This window comes from Castanea sativa, chromosome 2, assembly GCF_040712315.1.
Source record: "Castanea sativa cultivar Marrone di Chiusa Pesio chromosome 2, ASM4071231v1".
Classification (NCBI taxonomy): Eukaryota; Viridiplantae; Streptophyta; class Magnoliopsida; order Fagales; family Fagaceae; genus Castanea; species Castanea sativa.
Window position 1 is genome coordinate 12,917,741 of NC_134014.1, and position 24,669 is coordinate 12,942,409.

The 24,669-nt window shown below is 35.2% G+C and overlaps 2 protein-coding genes across 3 annotated transcripts; both read left to right on the top strand.

Annotated features, from left to right (window-relative positions):
* Positions 1 to 804: 804 nt before the first annotated feature.
* On the top strand, positions 805 to 7,960 carry LOC142626014 (ATP-citrate synthase beta chain protein 1). Of its 2 annotated transcripts, none has more exons than XM_075799779.1 (17): positions 805 to 1,014; positions 1,944 to 2,072; positions 2,241 to 2,343; positions 3,197 to 3,262; positions 3,351 to 3,474; positions 3,550 to 3,684; positions 4,341 to 4,401; positions 4,509 to 4,585; positions 4,926 to 5,081; positions 5,195 to 5,323; positions 5,454 to 5,586; positions 5,682 to 5,809; positions 6,145 to 6,250; positions 6,355 to 6,431; positions 6,541 to 6,611; positions 6,748 to 7,032; positions 7,528 to 7,960. In XM_075799779.1, exons 2-17 carry the CDS (start codon positions 1,973 to 1,975, stop codon positions 7,601 to 7,603), a joined length of 1,827 nt encoding a protein of 608 aa, XP_075655894.1. In that variant the 5' UTR covers positions 805 to 1,014; positions 1,944 to 1,972; the 3' UTR covers positions 7,604 to 7,960. The 2 variants fall into 2 exon arrangements, with proteins under 2 accessions (XP_075655894.1, XP_075655895.1); XM_075799780.1 differs by having other exon boundaries at positions 996 to 1,014; positions 1,954 to 2,072.
* A 9,116-nt stretch (positions 7,961 to 17,076) lies between these two features.
* On the top strand, positions 17,077 to 24,669 carry LOC142624452 (phytochrome B). The gene is made up of 4 exons (XM_075798020.1): positions 17,077 to 19,496; positions 20,394 to 21,201; positions 22,269 to 22,562; positions 23,804 to 24,669. Exons 1-4 carry the CDS (start codon positions 17,402 to 17,404, stop codon positions 24,021 to 24,023), a joined length of 3,417 nt encoding a protein of 1,138 aa, XP_075654135.1. The 5' UTR covers positions 17,077 to 17,401; the 3' UTR covers positions 24,024 to 24,669.

Consider the following 24,669-nt stretch of genomic DNA (forward strand, 5'->3'; position numbering starts at 1 on the left):
ATTGCATGCCTCTTTGAAAAGAAAAATGGCGATGAAGTGAGATAAAAAATTTGTGAAGATCAAAGGAACTATGGAAAGAGACTTGAGAAAGAGATAAAGAATAAGAGATTAAAATAAAAGATTAGTAAAAAATTACAAAAATAAAAATATGCGAACTTACAAAATAATGATATCAACAATATAAAATGAAGCAAACCTTTTTCTAAATTTGGAGATGGTGATGAAGTGAGTAAAAAATTAAGGCAATCCAAAAGCTTGTGCAAAGAAACTAAAAAAGAGACGTGTGAGATATAGCTAAATAAAGATAGTGTGTGTCAATTTTTAGGAAAAAGATGTGTCAAATGTAGTTATTGACTTATTGGCTTGTTTCTAACCGTTTATAATTTTTTGATAAAGAAAACATGTTTTAGGAAATTATTAAAAAGACATAAATTTCAATATTAAAAAGGAGAGAGATAAAAGAGGCTAAAATTTAGGAGTTTTAAATTTAAAATGTGGAAAGGAGAAAGGTGAATGAGAAAGCAATTTTATTTATTTATTTATAATTTATCTAAAATTTAAGAGTTTTAAAATGAGTGATTTTACATCTCTAATTCTATAATTTTAACTTTTTAAAATTTGAATTTTAGGATATTTTAAGTATTAACAAAAGTATAAATTCAAACAGTAAAAACTCCTCAAATAATAGTTTAGTACATATACCAGTTGTTGTAATTTGATAAAAAAACAAAAGGGTTGTTGTAATAAAACTTCAATCACAGTCGTGAGCTAACTAACAAGCGCCACGTGCGCAACTCACCCTCTATGCGAGTCAGTGTGTTTAATGTGTAGATCGTCTCGTGGTAGCTCCACTCTCTCTCTCTAAACTCTCATTTTCTATATAAACTCATCTACCCCTCCCTCCATTTTTCCAGTATTCCAATACCCCGTCTCATTGATTCAACCACCACCGCCTTTCCAAACCAATTCCAACGAGGCCTTTCACTCACCCCCCCCTTTTTTCTTCTCTGCCAGGTACAACCCTTTTCCCAAACTTTCTTTCTTTCTTTCTTTTCTTGGTTTTTGTTTTCGTTGACCCAACTTTAACTACTGCAATTCTTATTCCGGATCTGGGTTTTTTTTTTAGTCTTTTCCATTTTCTCGTGGATTCCAATTCCTGTTTGTATTTCAACTCCAATAACTTAGATTTTTCGACTTTTTCGAGGTTGAGAGCAAAAATGCTCTGTTTTGTTTGTTAGTGAGCTGTTTGGAGGTTTCAAAAGTTTGGTACTATTTAGTATTTACTTATTAAAGCGCGAGATCTGGTCGTTGTTTTGGAATTGTATCTAATAGTGATTCGTTTGAGCTAAAGTTGTTGGATTCTATATTGGGTTTCGTTAACACACATTGTGTGTTTTGCTTATTGAATCAAAAACTGGGATCTGGGTTGGTTATAGTTTAAGATTAGGTGCACTTTCTTTCCCATTTGTATTTTTGTATTTTTTTGGATGGATACAATAAGATTTGAACCTATGGCATCCACTATTGCTATGTAGGTGGTATTCGATCTCAGGTTCTTAGTTGAAGACAATAGACTTTAGCAGTTGAGCTAACTTTAGATCTGCCTTATGGATTTATTTGATGCAGGCCTTTTCTTTTTTTACTTTATTGTTACAGAGTTCTATACTATATTGTTGTTTAGTAACAGAACTTATTCGAATCTGGTTGGTCTTTATTCGAGAATATGGTCAATGGATTAGAGGTGGATAATAAAGTGCTAGCCTATGAATATCCTAGAGCAATTTAAATAATGTTTCATACACCAAATGAAGATTGGAGTTGATAAAGAGTTAAATACAAGTGTGATCTAAAGTTTTTGCAGCAATTTTAGATATAATTGTGGTAACTTCTAATGCTCCTTCTATATTTGATTGACTTTCCTAAAGTATATATCTTGTTCTTAGGTGTGTAAAGGCCTCTTTGACTCTACGCCATGGCCACCGGGCAGCTATTCTCCCGCACCACACAAGCTTTATTTTACAATTACAAGCAACTTCCGATTCAGCGGATGCTTGATTTTGACTTCCTTTGCGGTGTGCATCAAATCCCTTCTCTCTTTCATTTTGCAAATATTTATTTATTTTAATGAGAATATAATGATATAATGATTGAATTTTTGTTAGTGTCATGGATTAGTTTTCCATCTTTGTTGGTATTATTGGATTTTGGTGTTAATAGAGTGTTCATACTTGTATCTTTAGGGAGGGAAACACCATCAGTAGCTGGAATCATTAACCCTGGTGGCGATGGATTTCAGAAACTTTTTTTTGGTCAAGAGGAAATTGCTATCCCTGTGCACTCAGCGTATGTCATGTTTCTTGCTTTCTGTTTCTATGTTAAATCATTTTTCAATTATTATCAAATTTTGGATTTAGAATAGGTAACTTTTATATGGTCAAACACACTTTGATCCGTTTTGTTTGACTATCCCCCGATGTAATTTCTTTCTACTAACAATATACATACTTATAACAAAATATATTGGTTAATGCAAAAATGACTTTTTTCTTTGGTTTTGTTTTTATCTTTGTCCAATATAATAAACTACTTATGCATAACATATTGCTTACATAAAATAAACGATGTAAGGAACTACTTGGTATTGATAATTTATGCATAGATATGACCCATTATAAATAATGGAGTACATTTTTATCAACACACATGGGACACAATCGGAGTTTTACTTGTATTAGTCCTAAGTATCAATGTTGCATGCAAAATGCCGTAAATGTTGACCATAAATCACAATATTGCAGTATGCAAACTAAACTTTCAATACAATAGGTGTTTTGAAGATTCTGAGAGATCTATTCCTGACCTCAAGTTATTTTTCTTTAGAACTTTTTTGGATTGGTTGTTTGCCTCATGAAACCAATCATTCTCTTCTATCTTTGATTTTCTTGATTCTTGTAATTTCTGTATTTGACCCCTGTACACTCCTTGTGTACTAGGGTGTCCTTTTTTGATATCAATAAATCTTATTCCTTATAAAAAAAAACTTTCAATACAATGAACATACTTGATACTGCTGTTTATATCCATCACATTTACATTACATGTTAGAGAATACAAAGCAGCTTAATTGTGGTTTCTGAACAATGAACTTGAATTTCTGAGTTAAATTCTCTCACCTTCATGTCAATTTCTTTTGCAGCATTGACGCAGCTTGTGCTGCACATCCCACTGCTGATGTCTTTATCAACTTTGCATCATTTAGAAGGTTAGCATTTATTGTATTAACTATATTTTGAAGTGCCAGACTTCTTTAGTTGTATTTTATAATTAATCATGTATTGATGAATATGCAGTGCCGCTGCTTCATCTATGGCTGCTCTGAAGCAACCAACCATTCGAGTTGTGGCTATCATTGCTGAAGGTGTTCCTGAGTCAGACACTAAGCAATTGATTGCATATGCACGGGCAAACAATAAGGTGAGAGGAATGTTGCATATTTAACTAGATAAAGAGAATAACCAAGCAGTGCTAATTTTAATGCTGCTGCTGCAGGTTGTTATAGGCCCAGCAACTGTTGGAGGAATTCAAGCTGGAGCTTTTAAGATAGGCGACACTGCTGGAACTATTGATAATATAATTCAATGCAAGCTGTACAGGCCTGGATCCGTTGGTTTTGTCTCCAAATCTGTATGTAGTCAATCCAGCCTTTTGTCTCTTCCTAGCATGTATAGTTCTGAAATTATGGACAACTCTGCCCTGAACTCCTTAGAAACTTCCTAGTAATAAGTACAACTTTCAGACTGCTCTATGGTTTTCTTATAAGAAATCTAGAACAGCATAATGTGCTTTTATGTGTTAAAGCCAGTTGCATGATGGGTTAAATTAATTCTCAAGTTCGTTCTTCACCTTCTGAATCCTGTGTCTGATGTGAGGTTTGTTCATATCTTTTGTGTACCCATCAACTTAAAATACAGATGCAAGTAGAGATGTAAAAAATAGTATAGAATAAGGATTCTGTAGGAAACATAGGGTTGGGCAGTTTTTGTGGCCGGGTCTTGAACAGACTCTAATCTATGAACCACAATTTACTACTTTATTTGGCAGATGGACCTGTGCAATCTTTAAAAAGGTTGTCCCAGTGCACAAAGCTTCCACTTGTGTAATCTTTAAATTTGCTGAAATTTTGTTTAATCTTTGAATGCAAAGTGAGATTTAATGTCGTTTTTACATGTCTGGAACTTCCTCTGGACTTGTTCAATTTGGTTTTCTAGCACTGAACACTGTTGTGTTTGCCTAGAATGTCATGTGGGTGTTGATGCTTAAACAATTTCTTACAATTACAGGGTGGGATGTCTAATGAATTATACAATACTATTGCCCGTGTTACTGATGGAATTTATGAAGGTATGCATATGCTAGCTATATTGTTTTTTTTTTCTTCTTAATTTTGGCCTTAATCTCTGTGGATTTAGGTTGTAATCTAAACTTGAATGTTATTGGAACTGCTTCAGGTATTGCAATTGGAGGAGATGTGTTCCCAGGCTCCACTCTATCTGATCATGTTTTGCGGTTTAACAATATCCCACAGGTATGTTATTGCTTTTATTTATTTCCTTTTTGGTGCCCTGCCAACTGTTTCCCACTGTATGTGCAGTTTTCCTTTGTGACAAGCAATGAAGCCATCTACATATTTGAACTGTCTTGCTATTCACATTCTGCATGATAAGTCCATATTTTTTGGTCCAAAAATTTACGTTCTCAATATCATGTGAATGCAATTTTGTATTGTGAAGATTTGTAGATTCTGTACTTTGACTAGCATGAAAGCTGACAAAATTTATGACACTGTAACCAAGTTTTCTTATGTTGGACAATTTTAATTTTTTGTTGTACATCTATCTGAGTTTTTGGGGCTATGACTTCCTCAGATTAAAATGATAGTTGTACTAGGGGAGCTTGGTGGGCAAGATGAATATTCCTTAGTTGAAGCCCTGAAGCAGGGAAAAGTAACTAAACCAGTGGTTGCTTGGGTTAGTGGAACTTGTGCACGACTCTTCAAATCTGAAGTACAATTTGGTCATGCTGTAAGCAATTACCTCAACTGTCTTTTACTAATCGCTGGTTAATGCAAGTATTCTGTAGCATAAGAGGGGCATCATTTCTAAATGAAAATATTTTTGGTATTGTCTAAATTCAGGGTGCTAAAAGTGGTGGTGACATGGAGTCTGCACAAGGCAAAAATCAAGCACTAAGAGAAGCTGGAGCTGTTGTTCCCACATCATATGAGGCTTTAGAAGCTGCGATTAACGAAACTTTTGAGAAACTGGTTAGTTTATTTGTATAATAAAACCAAAGGAAAAAGGTTTACATGAATTCTCTTGGGCTCTTCAACTAGCTGTAATTGGCTTCTAAAAAAAAGAAAAACTAACTGTAATTGTAATTTTTTTCCCTGATAGGTTGAAGGAGGGAATATTACAGCAGTAAAGGAAGTTACACCTCCACAAATCCCTGAGGATCTTAACACAGCCATTAAGAGTGGGAAAGTTCGTGCTCCAACTCATATTATTTCCACAATCTCTGATGACAGGGGTACCTTTCAAACCCATAGTATTCTAATTTAGCATTCATGTGTTTTATAGCTTAGATATCATTTGCACTAAAATCTTTTTTCAATCAATTTGCAGGTGAGGAGCCATGCTATGCTGGTGTACCGATGTCTTCCATTGTTGAACAAGGTTATGGTGTTGGTGATGTTATCTCTCTTTTGTGGTTCAAACGCAGCCTTCCCCGTTACTGCACAAAATTTATTGAGGTAGGTTGTTAATGACCGTATAGATTAGTGGGAATATGAAAATTTTGGGTTAAGAGAGAGAAGAGAAAGAAGGTTTAGGGCTTGATCAGTTAGTTCCTTACTGTAACACATATTTATATCATAGTGATATGGCAAGATTACATAGATATCCCCACGCTAATATAAAATAATAAGAGCAACTCCAACAAGATTGTTTTTGTTTGTAAACTTGTATTTGTTTAAAGTTTTTACCTGATTTAGTTGAGTGTCCTGCTTATTTTCCATTTAAATAAACACTTCTTCTGAAAGAACATGCGTTTACTTGTCCTTTATCTAATACATATGGAATTGGTCAGATATGTATCATGTTATGTGCCGACCATGGTCCTTGTGTCTCTGGTGCTCACAACACTATAGTAACAGCAAGAGCTGGAAAGGACCTTGTTTCCAGCCTAGTCTCAGGTATATAGTTTGCCATCTGAACTTATTACTTAAAATTGTTGAATGGACTTGCTCCTGTGAGCTGAACTGATTATGGAATAGTGAATGATGAACTTGTTAAACAGGTTTGCTTACAATTGGTCCCCGATTTGGTGGTGCCATCGATGATGCTGCTCGATACTTCAAGGATGCTTATGACAGGGTGAGACCTGATGGCACTATGAGGGAAACTCTTTTTTTTTTTTGGTTGGTTTGCAAATACTATGATGATTTGGAGATTTTGATATGTATACCACTGCTGTGTTTGCCAGAATTTGACACCTTATGAGTTTGTTGAAAGCATGAAAAAGAAGGGCATTCGTGTACCAGGAATTGGGCACAGGTATGGAGAGATTTTTACTGTCAGTATTTTTTCAGATTATGCAAGACTAGAAACCATGGAAATTTTTATAAAAATTATGCTTTTAATGGCTATATTGCAAATCTGACTGTTTGAAACTCTTGTTTGCTGTGGAAAGGATTAAGAGAGGTGACAACAGAGACAAGAGAGTAGAGCTGCTACAACTGTTTGCACGCACAAATTTTCCTTCTGTGAAGTACATGGAATATGCTGTGCAAGTTGAAACCTACACTCTCTCAAAGGCAAACAACCTGGTGCTCAATGTAGATGGTGCAATTGGGTCCCTTTTCTTGGATCTCCTTGCAGGCAGTGGAATGTTCACCAAGCAAGAGATTGATGAGATTGTCGAGATTGGCTATCTGAATGGACTCTTTGTGCTGGCACGCTCCATTGGTCTGATTGGGTGAGTTAGATTACGCTAAGTATTTTCTTATCCAGTCCTTTGGGTTATGTTTTGTGTTGCTTATTAAGGTACAATCAAATCCTTGATATTGACACATTGGCAGTTGGAATACTGACCCATCTGGCCTTTTTATCCACAAGGGTGATACCGTCCGACATTATATGGTCCCATAAGAGGCTAGATGGTCCTATTTTTACTAATACATACATGACTTGTTAGTGACTAGAATATATACTTCCAAAACTTTGAGTATCTAGTTTCCATTATGCACCTGAATGTGGCCTACTAGGACCAAAAACAAAAGGTGAGCAAGGAGGAGAAGAAAAATAAATAAAAAAACACCAGCACTATGATACAAACTATAGTGGTGATTCAGATGACTAAGCAAGGGTGGGGGAGGTGGAGGGGGGGTCAGCATGTACTTCCCAAACATGTGGATTTTCTTTTAAAGGCCTTATAGTTCTATCTCACTGATTGCTCCTTATTCAAAAACAGGCACACCTTTGACCAGAAGAGATTAAAACAGCCGCTATACCGCCACCCATGGGAGGATGTTCTCTACACCAAGTGAAAGCATTTTCAATTTGCTGGAACAGCTCCAACGGTCCAACCTGCTTTTAAGTAGCAATTTATTGTTGAAGTTTCTACAATTGGCTGAAATGATCGTCTGTTGTTAGGCTAGTGTTTGTACTTTGTACTACTAATGTCAAGTGTCTTCATTTGTAAGCTGTATCGAAATTCATAAGACTGAACTCTCAAACCACCTTGTTCAACGAAGTTACATTTCCATTAAGAAATCCTGCTTTTTGTTTTGTATCAAGAAGAGATAGGCATGTAAGTGAAATTGTGCAGAGCATGCAGGTCATTATGTTCTTCCTATTTTGGGTTATGTTAGTAATTTTGATATGAATAATACCATTTCTATGTCCTTTCTCGTCCACATATGAGACGGATCATTTGAAAGAAGCTTGAAAGTTCCCAAGCATGAAAATAATGTCTTCCTTAAAAATTTCATAAAATTAAATAAGATTGAACATTGAAATTTCTGTTTAGACCCCAATGATTAATTAGCTAAATTATCAAATTATATTGGTGAAGTGATCCACTGAGACAATTAATTTTTCACTGAAGTTTTTTTTTTTTTTTTAAACAAGAGTACAACTACAAAAAGGCCTAATTTTTGTAGTTGTAAATTGGGGTTATAAACAATGGACATTAGACACACATCTTTTTTTTAGTAAACAACAATACTTATTAGTATACACACGAAAATAGTAATATTAATGTTTTAAATCGGGTTTATAATACATTATTTAACCAGAGTACAACTACAAAAGAACCCAACTTTTGTAATTATAGACTGGGGTTATAAACAGCAGATACTAGACACATACAACTGATGTGGAATAAATATCCCTTTTTTTTTTATTTTTTTATGAACATCAATACTTATTAGAACATACACAAAAATAATAATATTAGTGAATTAACAAATCAATAAGTAATATAAAGAGCACAATTAAAACATGACATAACATTTGGTGACGAAGTGGAAAATCAAAGAAGAATATCTTTAACGGAGACACCACTTCGGGGACACAAACAATCTTGAAGAAAATTCACTGAGATGAGAAGAGTAGTTACAACTTACAACCATAACTTAAAAGAGTTTTGTACAACTAGAACCTTTATTGTAACATATGCAAATATCCTGCACTACAAGGGACATCCTTAAAGATTTTGTTGTAGTGAATCTCATTGAAAAAAGACAATGCATGGTTTCAAACTCACAAGCTTCACTTTGGAATTGCAAGTAGAGGCAATAAACGAATGTTGTTTTTTATGAAGCACAAAGAAAAAAAAAAGGCACAGAGTTTTCTCTCTGAATGGCATAGGCCATGGCATTTTGTTTTCCCTTTATTGAAAACTTGTGCAAAGCATACTTTATATAGTTGAACGATAGGGTTTAAAGAGACGACATAAAACTTATTTGTAAATAGATTTTCACGACCTCACTCAAGCGAGAGACATGTAAAACTCTCGGACCTTTAGGGCTTGTTTAGCAGCATAGTTATAATACATTTTCACACATTTTAAACAACATTACACACTTTTTCACCCACACGTATATCAAAAACACTCAAACAACATAACTCAAACTACTCTTCCAAACACCCCCTTAATGTTCCGCTTAAGCAAGTTTACCATCTCGCTTGAGCACACCTCACATCGCACTTAATTGATCTTGACCTTCACTCAAGCAAACCTCTTTAGTAAGCATTTCTTTGAGTATCTCTAAATATTAATTAAAAAATTAATTAGATTTTCAAACATATAAAATTACATCAATAAGTATATGTTTGGGAATAGCTTATTTAGTTGAAACTGAAATTTTTTTTGTTGAAAGTATTGTAGATAAAGTTGAAAGGTAATTGAAATAGTACAGTGGAATCTATGAATAGTACCAAAAAGTCCAATGAGACCTATGAATAGTAGCAAAAATAAGCTGAATAGTAAAAATAGCTGGCCTTTTAGCCATGTCAAACGCGCACTAAATTTGAATTTATTACCATAAAATGTTATAGAATGTGGGGGGGGGGGGGGGGTAAAAGCTATTGAATAAATGTTTGGGCTTTGGGCCTAATTGACTGGTACCAGTTTGTTTTGATTAGGGTCTTTAGGCCCACAAGTCGATCTACACTGTAGAGTTCCGAGGAGTTATCCGAGGAGGAATGTCTCCTCGGACAGGCTCGGCAATGACCTTGGGACTTGCTAAAGAGGTTAGAGGCAAGATTTTGGAAAAACTGATGGGTAAGAGAGTGATCCAAGCACCCTTTAAAAGCAAGGATACGTGGAAAATATTTGAGAAATAAACTGCTGCCACCACATTAAAGATCCTGCATCTACCTCCCTGGCCGCATTAATGGGGAAATGACCTCTGAACAATATAATTTAGCCTTTCTGTTGTTGTTTGAAGACTTCAAGGTGATGGATGAGACAAGTATCTAAGGGAAAGATTTGTACGACACGTGGATGAACTAGTGAAGAAGAAGTATATAAGGAAACAAGATAGGAAAGAGAGGGGGATCGACACTTTTTGCTAAGAAAAATAGGAACTAAGAATTGTAAATTTTGGCATAGAATGAGAATATTTATACAACTCGTCCTCAGCTTACGTTCGAGGAGGTTTCTTTGTTATATTTGTTCATCAGTTGCACAGTTTGTGGCATTCTAGCTTGTTAACCAAACTTCCAACATCCTGAACCTAAATTTCAAATCCATTCTCTACAAATTTTATTGTATAAGGCTCATTGGGCCTGAGCCCAACACTTGTTTTTTGGTTCGAGTACAATTGTGCACTTACAGAATGGATCAACACTAAAATTCTAACACACGTAATCCTAATTCATAGTGTAATCAATAAGCTTAGTGGCACAATTTAAATGAAAAAAAATTCCACAGCTGTTAATATAGTCTATTATAATCGGTTCATAAGAAAATAGTATCAATGATGAGTTTATGTGAAATTAAAAAATGATCACTTGTATGCTTAATGTGGATTATGAACATACATAGAGAGGTGATCAAAAGGATGCTGTTGTGGTGTTGATCACAAGGTCTTAGATGTTTAAATTAATAAATTTCTCTCTTTTGAAAAAATAATCTCATAATAAATGAGTTCTTTAATCATAATAAGAAGATTCCTTTATAATGATTCTTGATGGCATATTATGGATGCAAGATTTTGGTAACATGTTTATTACTATCATGTTTAAATTGACTGGCCTTTGTGTAAGTCGAGTTGAAATCATGCTTGGTCATCTTGACCTAATTCAAATTAGGTTGATTCTAATGTAATTTATGCAAACCGAGTAGATTACATAGGATTTTTTATGTTTTGTAACAAAGGTATTGTTGGAGCATTTTAATATTAAATAATTAAAATGAATAAATGTTACAACATAAATGTAAAGATATCGGAGTGAATACGGAAGATGAGGAGTTAGTGAAAATGTTTAATCCCACATTGAAAAGGAGAGAGACTATTTTATTCTTTTTAATTGTGGTGATTAATGGGCTAACATGAATTGTCTCAGATATTGGATTAGATACGTGCGCAAGGGAGAGATGAAGGGTGAAGGTGGATTAATATCCAACAATTAATCTTGTAACACCCACGACACTTGTTGGATTATTGTATCCTGGGGGAGACAAGTCAGAGACAGTCTGTACCGGTTACAAAGTTTAGCCAACCAAGGGTTTGAATCTCCATAAAGAGAGCAAGTGTCGCGCCTTAATCCAAATAGTGTTGTGTAATTTCTCTCTTTAAATTAATAAAAATTTAAAAGTATTATTCAGTTTCTCTTTGTGTTATTTCCATTATCATTGTGTTTGCACCAACAATTTTAAAGAGATTTATTACATAGAGCCTACACAAGAGAAGCCATTTGTGTTATTTCCATTATCATTGTGTTTGCACCAACAATTTTAAGGAGATTTATTACATAGAGCCTACACAAGAAAAGCCAAATGAGCCTGTTGGAGATTTCAACAAGCCCTTTCGCTTTAAGGGAGCCCACTTCAAGAGGTGGAAAGGAAAGGTTCTCTTCTACTTGAGCCTTCTTAAAGTTGCCTACATCCTCACTAACAAGAATCCATTAAAGGTTCCTACCGATGAGATGAGTGAGAAAGAATATAGTCTCCATCAAGAAAAGATAGATAAGTATACAAAAGATGAATACAATTGTCGTTCTTATCTTTTGAATTGTCTTACCGATCATTTTTATGATTATTATGATACAACTTATAATTTTGCCAGGAAAATTTGGAAAGCTTTACAAAGCAAGTATGATACCGAGGAGGCAGGTGCAAAGAAGTATGCTGCTAGTAGATTTTTCCGTTACCAAATGGTGGATGAAAAATCAATGGTGGATCAAGCACAAGGCTTTCAAATGATTATAGCAGAATTGAGATTCGAAGGCATAAAGATTGTAGACAATTTGGTGGTAGTTGGCATAATTGATAAACTTCCACAGTCTTGGAGGGAGTTCCGAAAGACTTTGCGGCATAAACAAAAGGAGACATCCTTGGAGACTTTGATCACATGCATCTGTGTGGTGGAGGAGGAGGCTAGAGGACAAGATGCACTCATGACATAAGAAAGCAATGGTAATTCAACACAAAGGTAAATATTATTTCAGCCAATAATTATATGCCAAAAATCATTTTTCTAGAAATAGTCAATTGAAGCCTAAAAAGAGAGCCTTTAAAAATAATAATAGACCTCAAGGAAGGGAAAATATGAATAAAAATTACAATAAGAACCAATGACCCCTTCACAAGATCAATTTAATAGATCCTATTATGTTTGTGGCAAGAGTGGGCATATTGCTCGATTTTGCAATTTTCGGAAATGTGAATCTGTCCCGCAGGCTAACGTAACCAAAAAGCCTTTAATGGCTATGATTACAGACATCAATATGGTGCAATATGTTGAAGGGTGGTGGGCAAATTTTGGTGCTAATAGGCACGTCTGCTATGACAAAAATTGGTTCAAATTGTACACTCCTTTTGAAGAAGAAAAAACCGTTATACTTGGTGACTCTAGCAAAACCAAGGTTCTTGGGAGTGGTGAGGTTGAATTGAAATTCACTTCTGGACGTAAGCTAATTTTGAAAGATGTACTTTACACTCCGTCTATGAGGAAGAATTTGATGTCAAGTTTTTTGCTTAACAATGCTGGCTTCAAGCAAACTATGAAATCTGATAATTATTTAATCATTAAAAAGGGCCTATTTGTTGGCAAGGGTTATGCTTGAGATAAAATGTTTAAATTGAATGTTGAGAATAATAAAGCATCTACCAGTTCATTTTATATGCTTTCTTCTATTAGTTTTTGGCATGCTCGTTTGTGTCATATAAATAGTAGATATGTGTGAATCATGAGTAGTTTATGATTAATTCCAAGACTATCAAAAGATTTTGAAATATGTGAAACTTGTAGTCAAACTAAGACTACAAAAAGGCCTCATAAAAGTGTTGTAAAAAATACCGAATTGCTTGATTAATTCACTCTGATTTATGTGAATTTGAGGAAATTTTAACTCGTAGAGGAAATAGATATATTATCACTTTTATTGATGATTTCTCAAAATATACAACTATTTATTTGTTGAAAAATAAAAGTGATTCTTTTGAAAAATTTCAAGATTTTTTAAAAGAAGTTGAAAATCAATTCGGTAGAAAAAGAAAAAGAAAAAGAAGTGATAGAGGCCGTGAGTATGAATCAGGTCCATTCAACTCAGTTGTTTAATCTTTGGGAATTATCCATGAAACTATTGCACCATATTCACTTGCTTCTAATGGTGTGGCTGAAAGAAAAAATAAAACTTTAATTGAGTTAACAAATGCCATGTTAATTGAATCTGGTGCACCTTTACATTTTTGGGGTGAAGCTATTTTAACTGCATGTCATGTTTTGAATAGGGTGCCACATAAAAATTCACACACCACACCTTTTGAGATGTGGAATAAGCCAAATTTGAGATATTTGAGAGTATTGGGTTGACTTGCTTATGTAAAGCTTCCTGATTCTAAAATGCCTAAATTAAGTATAAAAGCTACTACCTATGCTTTTCTTGGTTATGCGTTTAATAGTGCAGCCTATAGATTTTTGGATCTTGAAAACAAAATAATTATTGAATTTGGTGATGCAATTTTTCATGAAAAAAAATTTCATTTTAAATTGAAACATAGTGGGGGTGAAGAAAATATTTTGTCACAACCTAGTTTTTCTACTTCACATTTACAAAATCAAGAAAATTTTGAAATGGAACCTAGAATGAGTAAAAGAGCTAGAGTTGAAAAGGATTTTGGTTCTGATTATTTTGTTTTTAACATTGAGAAAATTCCCCAAAATTTAAAAGAGGCTTTAACATCACTCGATGTTATATTTTGGAAAGAGGCTATAAATGATGAGATAGAATCTCTAATTTCTAATAAAACTTGAAAATTAGTAGATCTTCCATCGGGTTGTAAAACCATAGGCTATAAATGGGTCATTAGAAAAAAGTTGAAACCGGATAGGTCAATAAATAAGTTTAAAGCTAGACTTGTTGCAAAAGGCTTTAAATAAAAAGCTGATCTAGATTTCTTTGATATATTTTCTCCGTTAACAAGAATTATATCTATTAGATTATTAATTGTTATTGCTGCAATCTTTGATTTGAAAATTCAATAAATGGATGTAAAAACTGCTTTTCTAAATGGGGACCTAAAGGAAGAGACTTATATGGATCAACCCAAACGCTTTGTAGAGCATGGACAAGAAAGTAAAGTATGTAAGCTAATTAAATCCTTATATGGCTTAAAACAAGCACCTAAGCAGTGGCATGAAAAGTTTGATTCCTGCATGATTGAGAATGACTATAAATCAAATGAGTGTAATAAATGTATTTATTCTAAATCATTGAATAATTTACATGTTATTATTAGCCTATATGTAGATGATATGTTGATTTTTGACTCAAATATGCATGTTATAAATAAGACAAAATATATGCTTAAAAGCCATTTTGATATATAAGATCTTGGTGAGGCTAATTTTATTTTGGGCATGAAAATTACAAAAACATTTGATAAAATATTTCTTGATCAATCACATTATGTTGAGAAAATATTGAGAAAATATAATTTTCATGATCACAAAAGTGTAGCTACTCCTTTTGATTCTAGTGTTCATTTATTTCCTGTGAATAATGATGATGAGATTTTTAATCAAAAGGATTATGTTAGCATCATTGGTAGTTTGCGTTATGCTACTGATTAAACTAGACCTGACATTGCGTATGCAATAGGAGTGCTTAGTAGATTTACTAGCAAGCCTAATAAAGATCATTGACTAGCTATTGAGCGAGTCATGAGATATTTAATTGGTACAAAAAACTATGGCTTACTTTATAAAAAGTACCCTATTGTGATTGAAGCTTTTAATGATGCCGATTGGATTACTTTGTCAGGTGATTCTCTCTCTACCACTGGTTACATTTTTACCTTAGATAGTGGTGCTATTTGTTGGAAATCTAAAAAATAAACAATTATTGCTAATTCAATAATGGAAGCTAAATTAATAGCATTAGCTTCAACTCATGAAGAGGCAAATTGGCTTAGAGATTTGATATATGAAATTCCACTTTGGGAAAAACCAATTCCACCTATATTAATTCATTGTGATAGCACTGCCGCAATTGGTAGAGTTAAAAACGGTTATTACAACGGTAAATCCAGACCTATAAGAAGAAAGCACAGTACTGTGCGATTTTATTTGAGTAGTGGCATCATAACTGTGTGTGGATTATATTAAATCTAATGATAATCTTGCAGATCCATTTACCAAGGTCTTGGCAAAAGACAGAGTCTGGAATACATTGAGGGGGATGAGACTAAAGTCCATAAAATCATGAGCCATGTATGAGGGTACCTAACTCAAGGACCAGAGATCCTGAGAATTGAGTTCAATGGGAAAAACGAATCATACAATGGTCGTAAGAAATGCACAATTTATTTTTTTAATTATTTATTTTGTAAATAAATTTTTAATTGTTCATCTCTATGATGTAAATGCATTTATCCTGTAATGTGGAGATGTTGAGTAAAAAACTCTTAATGAAATTTGTAACTCATATGAGTAGGGTGTTAGAATTATGGGCCCTTAATAAAATTTCACCTATGTGAGTGTGGGGGTGGGGCCGCTCCCTATGAGATTTGGACTTAATCTCAAATACACTTATGAAACCGGGATCAGCACACGGCCGTAAAGTGCTAGCTATAAAAGCTCATGTCAACACCTGAGTTGTTATGTGTAAGCAGTGACGCTTAATTTCCTTAAAGCAGTCCTAGTTCAAGTCGGATACCACTACGATCCTGGAGTTGAGATCGTTGTTTTACTAAGTGAAGGTTCAATGTAGAGCACACCTTCATGATGCATAATGACCCATCTTTGCCTGGTAATCTTTTTTTAACTAAAATTTAATATTAAAATAAATAAATGTTACAACATAAATGTAAAGATATGAGAGTAAATATAGTAGATGAGGAATTGGTGAAAATATTTAATCTCACATTGAAAATGAGAGAGACTATTTTATTCTTTTTAATTGTGGTGATTAATGAGCTAATATGAATTATCTCAAATATTGAGCTAGATATGTGTGTAAGGGAAGGTGCCCATTTAAAGTAATTAACATATCCGTAATGAGGTGCATCCTAGTTACAATGCTGATCATTCATACAAGTAAAAAATAGAGTTTTGTTTTGCGTTAAAGGAGTTGATGAGATTTGGAAAAAGTTTGAAATCTTTTTGGCTGTAAAACATCTTCTTGCTCAACTGAAAATATTTTTGGATTAATCAAAATTTTATACTAAATAAACACTTGTTTATTTAGTAACAAGTGTTTATACTAAATAAACACTTGCAATTAAAAAAAATTGCAAGTAAAAGAACTGTTAACTCTAAATCAAATGCATCTCCCTTCCTTTGCCACTAGATGACCTGTGAGGGGTGAAAATATAGACTCACATAGACCCCTCATTTTATTTCTACAACTTAATCTAAAGTAGTGGAAATTGTTTCGAAACTAGACATAAAAAAAATAAAAAGAAACTAGACTTGCGCGGTTGCGCCTTTGAAAAACAAAATTGCAAAGGTAAAAGATAAAGATGACAGAGGTGGCCCCATAGCAGAAAGTAAAATAAAAAATCTGCAGTTTTTTTCTTGCATGGGCATGGCCCCACTTCCCAAACAACAGAACATGGCCACGAATCCAAATGGCCTCATATTCCCACCAGCGTTAGCTTTTCTTATACCCACAAGTATTTCCAGCACAGCAAAATGAAAAAGAAAAAGAAAGAAAGAAAAAAAAAAACACAAACAAAAGGAACAAAATAACAGCGACCAAAAAAAAAAAAAAAAAAAGAGAGGAAGAACAAGAACCCTCAAAATCAAAAAAGCAAAGAAAGACCTCAATCAAAAAGAAGTTCAATCAAACCCCAAATAATTTTTTTTTCTTCGCCTTTTCCCACTTCTCAAAGGGCATCACATAATGCAACCAACAACACCTACAAAAATAGCAACACCTAACACCAAACACCAACAACACCAAATTTAGCAAACCTCGAAGCAAACACTTTTTGACTAAAAAAAACCTTAATCATGCCTTAACAACTCTCTAATCAGCACTGAGAAAGCGAGAATTTTTCCATGCTCATGTGGGTTTTTGAGTATTTTAAGGTTTGAGGTTATTTTTCATCACCAAATCTGACAAACTCTGAAACCAATTGGGAAAAAAAGAGAGAGATACCAAACTCATCAATGGCTTCAAGTAGCAGAGCTACACACTCACACAGCATCAAAACCAACACCAACACCAACACCAACACCAACAATAGCCAAGCTCAAAACATGAGGCTTCAACAAAGTGAGTCTACAATCCCCAAAGCCATTGCACAGTACACAGTGGATGCTCGTCTTCACGCTGTGTTTGAACAGTCTGGTGAGTCAGGTAAGTCCTTTGATTACTCTCAGTCCATTAGAACCACAACAGACTCAGTACCTGAGGAACAGATCACAGCTTACTTGTCTAGAATCCAAAGGGGTGGTCATATCCAACCTTTTGGTTGTATGATTGCTGTAGACGAAGTTTCTTTCAGTGTAATTGGTTATAGTGAAAACGCACGCGACATGCTTGCTCTTTTGCCTCAGTCAGTTCCCAGTTTAGAAAAGCCTGAGAATTTGACAATTGGGACTGATGTGAGGACGCTCTTCACGCCCTCCAGCTCTGTTTTGCTTGAGAAGGCGTTTGGAGCTAGGGAAATAACGTTGTTGAACCCGGTTTGGATTCATTCCAAGAATTCTGGGAAGCCCTTTTACGCAATTTTGCATAGGATAGATGTTGGGATTGTGATTGATTTGGAACCTGCAAGGACTGAGGACCCAGCTCTGTCGATTGCCGGGGCGGTTCAGTCACAGAAGCTGGCTGTCCGGGCGATCTCGCAGTTGCAGTCATTACCTGGTGGGGATATTAAGTTGTTGTGTGATACTGTGGTGGAGAGTGTGAGGGAGCTTACTGGGTATGATAGGGTTATGGTGTATAAGTTTCATGAGGATGAGCATGGTGAGGTTGTGGCAGAGAGTAAGAGGCCGGATTTGGAGCCGTATATTGGGTTGCATTATCCGGCCACGGATATACCTCAGGCGTCGAGGTTTTTGTTTAAGCAGAATAGGGTTAGGATGATTGTGGATTGTCATGCCATGCCGGTTAGGGTGATTCAGGATGATAGGCTTATGCAGCCTTTGTGCTTGGTTGGTTCAACGCTCCGTGCTCCTCATGGCTGTCATGCTCAGTATATGACTAATATGGGCTCGATTGCCTCATTGGCAATGGCGGTTATTATCAATGGAAATGATGAGGAAGGAGTTGGCGGGCGGAGTGCAATGAGGTTATGGGGTTTGGTGGTTTGTCATCACACTTCTGCTAGGTGCATTCCATTCCCTCTTCGCTATGCTTGTGAATTCTTAATGCAGGCTTTTGGACTCCAATTGAATATGGAGTTGCAATTGTCATCACAGATGTTAGAGAAACATGTTTTAAGGACGCAGACCCTCTTGTGTGATATGCTTCTTCGTGACTCACCTACTGGGATCGTTACTCAAAGCCCTAGTATTATGAACCTTGTGAAGTGTGATGGGGCAGCCCTCTTCTATCAAGGGAAGTACTACCCTCTGGGTGTGACCCCAACTGAGGCCCAGATAAAGGACATAGTAGAGTGGTTGTTGGCTTTCCATGGAGATTCCACAGGTTTGAGCACAGACAGTTTGGGTGATGCTGGGTACGATGGAGCAGCCTCACTTGGAGATGAAGTTTGTGGAATGGCTGTTGCTTATATCACAAAAAGGGATTTCCTGTTCTGGTTCCGGTCCCACACTGCAAAAGAGATCAAATGGGGTGGCGCAAAGCATCACCCTGAGGACAAGGATGATGGGCAGAGGATGCATCCACGTTCTTCTTTCAAGGCATTTCTGGAAGTGGTAAAAAGCCGCAGCTCGCCATGGGAGAATGCAGAAATGGATGCAATCCACTCTCTGCAGCTTATTCTGCGAGACTCATTTAGAGATGCTGAGCCACGCAATTCTAAGGCTGTTGTACATGCTCAGCTTGGGGACTTGGAGTTGCAAGGTATGGATGAACTCAGTTCGGTTGCAAGAGAAATGGTCAGGTTGATAGAGACTGCAACTGCTCCTATATTTGCTGTAGATGTTGATGGCTGTATAAATGGGTGGAATGCAAAGGTTGCAGAGTTGACAGGGCTCTCAGTTGAAGAAGCTATGGGGAAGTCTTTGGTTCATGATCTTATTTATAAAGAATACGAAGAAACAGTAGACAAGCTTCTTTCTCGAGCTTTAAGAGGTAGTCGATTCACACATAATGTCTTTGTTCCTGCCAATTTTAAAAGTTTAATAAGGGGGTTGTATTGGCATCCTGTAGAAATGTTTTGGCCTAGTTCATTCTGTATTGCATCAAAAGGCACAAAGAAAACCATTGATCTTAAAATAATTGCAAAAAATGAGTTCTTTGCTGACAATAAAAGTTGCAAGTATGTTGCATTAATTTTGATTTTTTTTTTTTTGAATCTGAAGTGCATGTTGCGGATTAGATTTAAAGCAAGAAGTTGCTCACTTTCTCTACGTATGCTGTGATGGCTTCGTTTGAATGGGATGTCCTAAATCTCATCAGTTGACCATTATATGTTAGCTTGCCTCTTAAATTATTCTTCCCATTTGACAGAGTAAATTTGTAATCTGCCAAAAGTTTAGTTGTTGCTTGTGCTGTGTCAATATATTTGCATTATATCTGCAAGATATTAGGACATTTGAAACCATCCCTTACTATAAGTAGGTTTTACTAAAAAGTTGAAGTTTCCACTATGTTCTCCTTAAAAAACCTAATGGATGTCCTATCATGTGGTTGCTGATCATGTAGCTAGCATCCTGACATGGAGAGTGGCATGATGTCCAATATACATAAGAAATGCCAACACAGTGACAAAACTAAAATAGACCTGAACATGATGTTGGTGTTCAAAAATGGATTCTTGTGCCAAAAAGAGAGAGAAAACCATTAATCTCCATGTTTTATGGGTTGGAATGTTAGATTCTTATTCTTACTATTGGTTTACAATATATTGATTAGTATCCGAGTTTAGAATTAACCTTCTATCTGTTGATACATAATATTTAGTATTTGCCTTGGATGGGAGTTGGTTTTGATAACATTTTGTATATCACTTTAGTTTAATCAATGCAGGTGAAGAAGATAAGAATGTAGAGATAAAACTGAGGACATTTGGCCCTGAGCATCATAAGAAGGCTGTATTTGTGGTGGTCAATGCTTGCTCTAGCAAGGATTACACAAATAATATAGTAGGAGTTTGTTTTGTTGGTCAGGATGTTACTGGTCAAAAAGTGGTGATGGACAAGTTTATCAACATTCAAGGTGATTACAAGGCTATTGTTCATAGTCCCAATCCTTTGATCCCTCCCATATTTGCTTCAGATGATAATACGTGTTGCTCTGAGTGGAACACTGCTATGGAAAAGCTCACTGGGTGGGCCCGAGGGGACATCGTAGGAAAAATGTTAGTTGGAGAGGTTTTTGGCAGTTGCTGCCGACTCAAGGGTCCAGATGCTTTGACAAAATTCATGATTGTCTTGCACAATGCAATTGGAGGGCAAGACACAGATAAGTTCCCATTTTCTTTCTTTGATCAGAATGGGAAATATGTCCAGGCTCTTTTGACTGCAAACAAGAGGGTAAATATGGATGGCCAGGTTATTGGAGCCTTCTGCTTCTTGCAGATTGCTAGTCCTGAATTGCAGCAAGCTCTGAAAGTTCAGAGGCAACAGGAGAAGAAATGCTTTGCAAGAATGAAAGAGTTGGCTTACATTTGCCAGGAAGTAAAGAATCCTTTGAGTGGTATTCGCTTTACTCACTCACTTTTGGAGGCTACAGACTTGACCGAAGATCAAAGGCAATTTCTTGAGACTAGTGCTGCTTGTGAGAAGCAGATGTTGAAGATTATAAAGGATGTTGATCTGGAGAGTATTGAAGATGGGTGAGTTTTTCTTAAACAAATCACTTAAAACTATCAGTTTATGCAAAAGAAAATGTGATGCATGTAGCAATATTTTTTGTCAATTGCCTACTAAAGTCTTACAAATTTATTTCATATGTAATGTGTACTAGTTGTAAGTTATCAACATCTCTGTATTGACTTTACAGGGAATCTAAATAGTACTGTAAATGTACTTAAATATATGACTATATAGATGGTGATATCCTTCATAGTACTGTAAATGTACTTAAAAAGTTTTGGGGATCCCAACAAATCTACTAATGTGGATCCAGGCTAAAGAAATGTGAATTTATCCAACTAACTTTATTATTTTCCCCGCTGGTTCCACAGATTGTGGTCCATAGCCCTGTTAAGGAGAAGAAACATTTAAGGAGAAGAAACATCATAATTCCTATCTGTTAAAAATGTATAATGGCTCTAAGAATTGCCAACACATGCTCAATTTGTAATTCTGATAATAAAATATTTTATTGCCTTGCTTCTCCTTTTCATTTCCTTTTCCATTTCTCATTTTTAGCTCTATAGAAATGCTTTTGAAAGGCTGCATCTCAGAGTCATGCTTTTAGAGTCTTATTTTGGTTCATTTTTTTCGTTTAAAAGGTCCTTGATTGATGTCATAGTGTGCTATGATGTTGTTATTGATCCAAATCTAGTGACTTCGCGTATCACTTGATTGCCGTTAGCTCATTAAAAACTATTTTGACTGGCTACGAGTATTTTCTGAATTATCATTTCACACACACACAAGTATTATTAATGGTGTTAATTATAAGCTTTCCTGCTAAAATATGTTAAAAGAGGGAAATTCACACAATGTTCACGCTGATAGAATAAATAATCAGTTCTTTTATTTTAAATTTGCTTTGTGTTTTTGGTGAATTGTGCCCTTTGATTGAACATGATGCCTTTTATTTTTATTATGTCTTAATTCATTGCTACCATGTTTAAATTCGTGTTTGTCTTAACACCTCATCTGAACTTCAATGTTATTTTGTTAATGTGAAAGATATGACTTGAGTTTTTAATTTAATTTTATTTGGAATCAGTTCATTGGAGCTTGAGAAGGGAGAATTCTTTCTCGGGAGTGTCATAAATTCTGTTGTTAGCCAAGTAATGCTGCTGCTGAGGGAAAAAAATTTGCAATTGATTCGTGATATTCCAGAAGAAATCAAATCATTGGCTGTTTATGGTGATCAAATAAGAGTTCAACAGGTCCTAGCTGATTTTTTGTTGAATATGGTGCGTTATGCACCATCACCAGAAGGTTGGGTAGAGATTCATGTTCGTCCAAGCTTGAAGCAAATTTCTGATGTACACACTCTTGTGCGTACAGAATTCAGGTATGTTGGATTCCAATTCATTTTTACCTTTTTTCTAGTTATACCTTGATGGATTATTACCTATTTATTAGAAAGGAATAATTCCTTCATTTTATTTTCCCCATAAAGTTGAGCTGGTCTCAATAATGTATATGTTTTGTCTGTGTGTGCCCAAACATAATTTTGCTGGTTTTAATTAATGGTTGTCTTAATTTTGATTGCTGCTTTCATCTCATTTTGTCCTTCAACACTCCTAACCATCAGTATACTCAGTTCTCGTTAATAATTTGTGTTCTTTTTTTTTTTTTAAAAAGTGTCATATTGGACTGATTCAAACAAGTTAAGCATTCAATCAGATCTGAAGTGGTTGAGTCATCGTGTGAGTTTAACAAAATCATTTGACTAACGCTTATCATGTAGGTGTTTTATGGTGGCAACTATTGGTCCTAGAATGGATTGTTGTTTGTACTATCTCTGTAAAATTTCACAATATGATGGTTTGAAGTTGTAAGTATTCCTCATACCTACAACATGCAGAGGCTTTTCCTTAGTTGCCCTTATCAGTGCCAAAGAGGCTTGTGACTTGGGTTCTGTAGATATGCGACATATCCTTACAGTAATCTTGAGGTCTGGAAGGTTGACTACACTTTGAGCTGTCATGTGAGGTTCTCTAACATAATCTTGAGGTCCTATGAAACTTAGATGCCTTCTTAGACTTGCTTGCATCATCAATTTTTTAGATTTATGCTAATCCATCAACACCTTGTTGATTTGTTCGCCAACACTGAAATCCTGCTAAATACTGTTAAATGTTTGGGTTTTTTTAATACTTTTTATTTATAATAATTAAAAATGTTGGAATTAGACTAACCAGTCAGAGTTGCATCCCTAATATATGATAATTTATTTTTTTGGGGTAGAATTTATCATGTAAATCTCTTAAAGCAGCAATTTTACAATCATGCGCTTTATGCAAGTTAGTTGCTTGATATTTGGTGAATAAACTTGTGTTACCATACTTATGATTCCCCTGTGCATTATGTTGGCATGGTCTTACTGATACGTGCTTTTGATTTAATTTCAATTATGGATTCCTTGTTAGCCAACTTCTTTTGTAAAAACAGATTATTTGGAAGTTATTTTTGATTACTTGCAAGTTGCAACTTATTTTATCTTTATGTATATGTGTGTTTGTGTGGACATGGATCTTATTATTAATTTCTTTGATGTTGATTCAACTAATATTGATCTTATTTATGAAGGATGGTAAGCCCTGGTGAAGGTCTTCCTCCTGAACTGGTTCAGGACATGTTTCATAGCAGTCGATGGTTGACTCAAGAAGGCCTAGGGCTGAGCATGTGTAGAAAGATTCTAAAGCTTATGAATGGTGAAGTCCAATATATCAGAGAGTCAGAAAGAAGTTACTTCTTAGTTATTCTAGAACTTCCTATGCCTCGGAGAGGCTTAAAGAGTATTGACTAGATTATTAGCATTAAAAGAGGCCCCAAAATCAAAGCCTTTTAGTTTCAACCTGAGATACTTCTTCTGGCATATACCCTTTGGATGGCTTCCATAACCTGGTTGGTTACAAGGATTACACTTGCACCAAAGTTCATTCAGCTATGAGTATTGAATAAGATTAAGAACATGTCCTTCTACCCACTTGGCATGTTATTCACATTGCTTTTAGGCAAACACCAGTCTCAAATACCAAACACAATTTCTACTTATATAAGATAGCTGATTGATTTCTAGCTTAAGTGTAGTCTTAAGAAGATCTCTCAGATATAGTTATGTGCCAACCTTTGTTGCATGGTGTGCCACCACGTGTATTTATCACGTGAGCAAGTGCAAGCGGGTGCCATTCGAGATTGGTATTGAGGATTCAATTGTGAGAAGCAGTTGCTTTCATGGAATTACGGCAAGATTGACTAGCATCTTTCTACTGCCATAAGCATGTCTTGTAGCAATTGTTTGTACTATATATCTTCTCAAGTTCCCAAAAATAAATGTAAAATATTCTACTGCTTTTGGGTTACTCCTCCTAAATATAGTTTGTTGTATATCCTTTCTATCTGTGTAATAAAACCAATAATCCTGCTATAGTCGTTAAATTTTTGTGTTAAAA

What these genes read in the sequence shown, in the direction of transcription:
- LOC142626014 (XM_075799779.1), top strand. Translation starts at nt 1,973, where the DNA reads ATGGCCACCGGGCAGCTATTCTCCCGCACCACACAAGCTTTATTTTAC. An exon ending in TGATTTTGACTTCCTTTGCG is followed by an intron (nt 2,073 to 2,240) that starts GTGTGCATCAAA and finishes TTGTATCTTTAG; the next exon opens with GGAGGGAAACACCATCAGTA. An exon ending in CGCTCCATTGGTCTGATTGG is followed by an intron (nt 7,033 to 7,527) that starts GTGAGTTAGATT and finishes ATTCAAAAACAG; the next exon opens with GCACACCTTTGACCAGAAGA.
- LOC142624452 (XM_075798020.1), top strand. Translation starts at nt 17,402, where the DNA reads ATGGCTTCAAGTAGCAGAGCTACACACTCACACAGCATCAAAACCAAC. An exon ending in TCTTTCTCGAGCTTTAAGAG is followed by an intron (nt 19,497 to 20,393) that starts GTAGTCGATTCA and finishes TAATCAATGCAG; the next exon opens with GTGAAGAAGATAAGAATGTA. An exon ending in CTGGAGAGTATTGAAGATGG is followed by an intron (nt 21,202 to 22,268) that starts GTGAGTTTTTCT and finishes ATTTGGAATCAG; the next exon opens with TTCATTGGAGCTTGAGAAGG.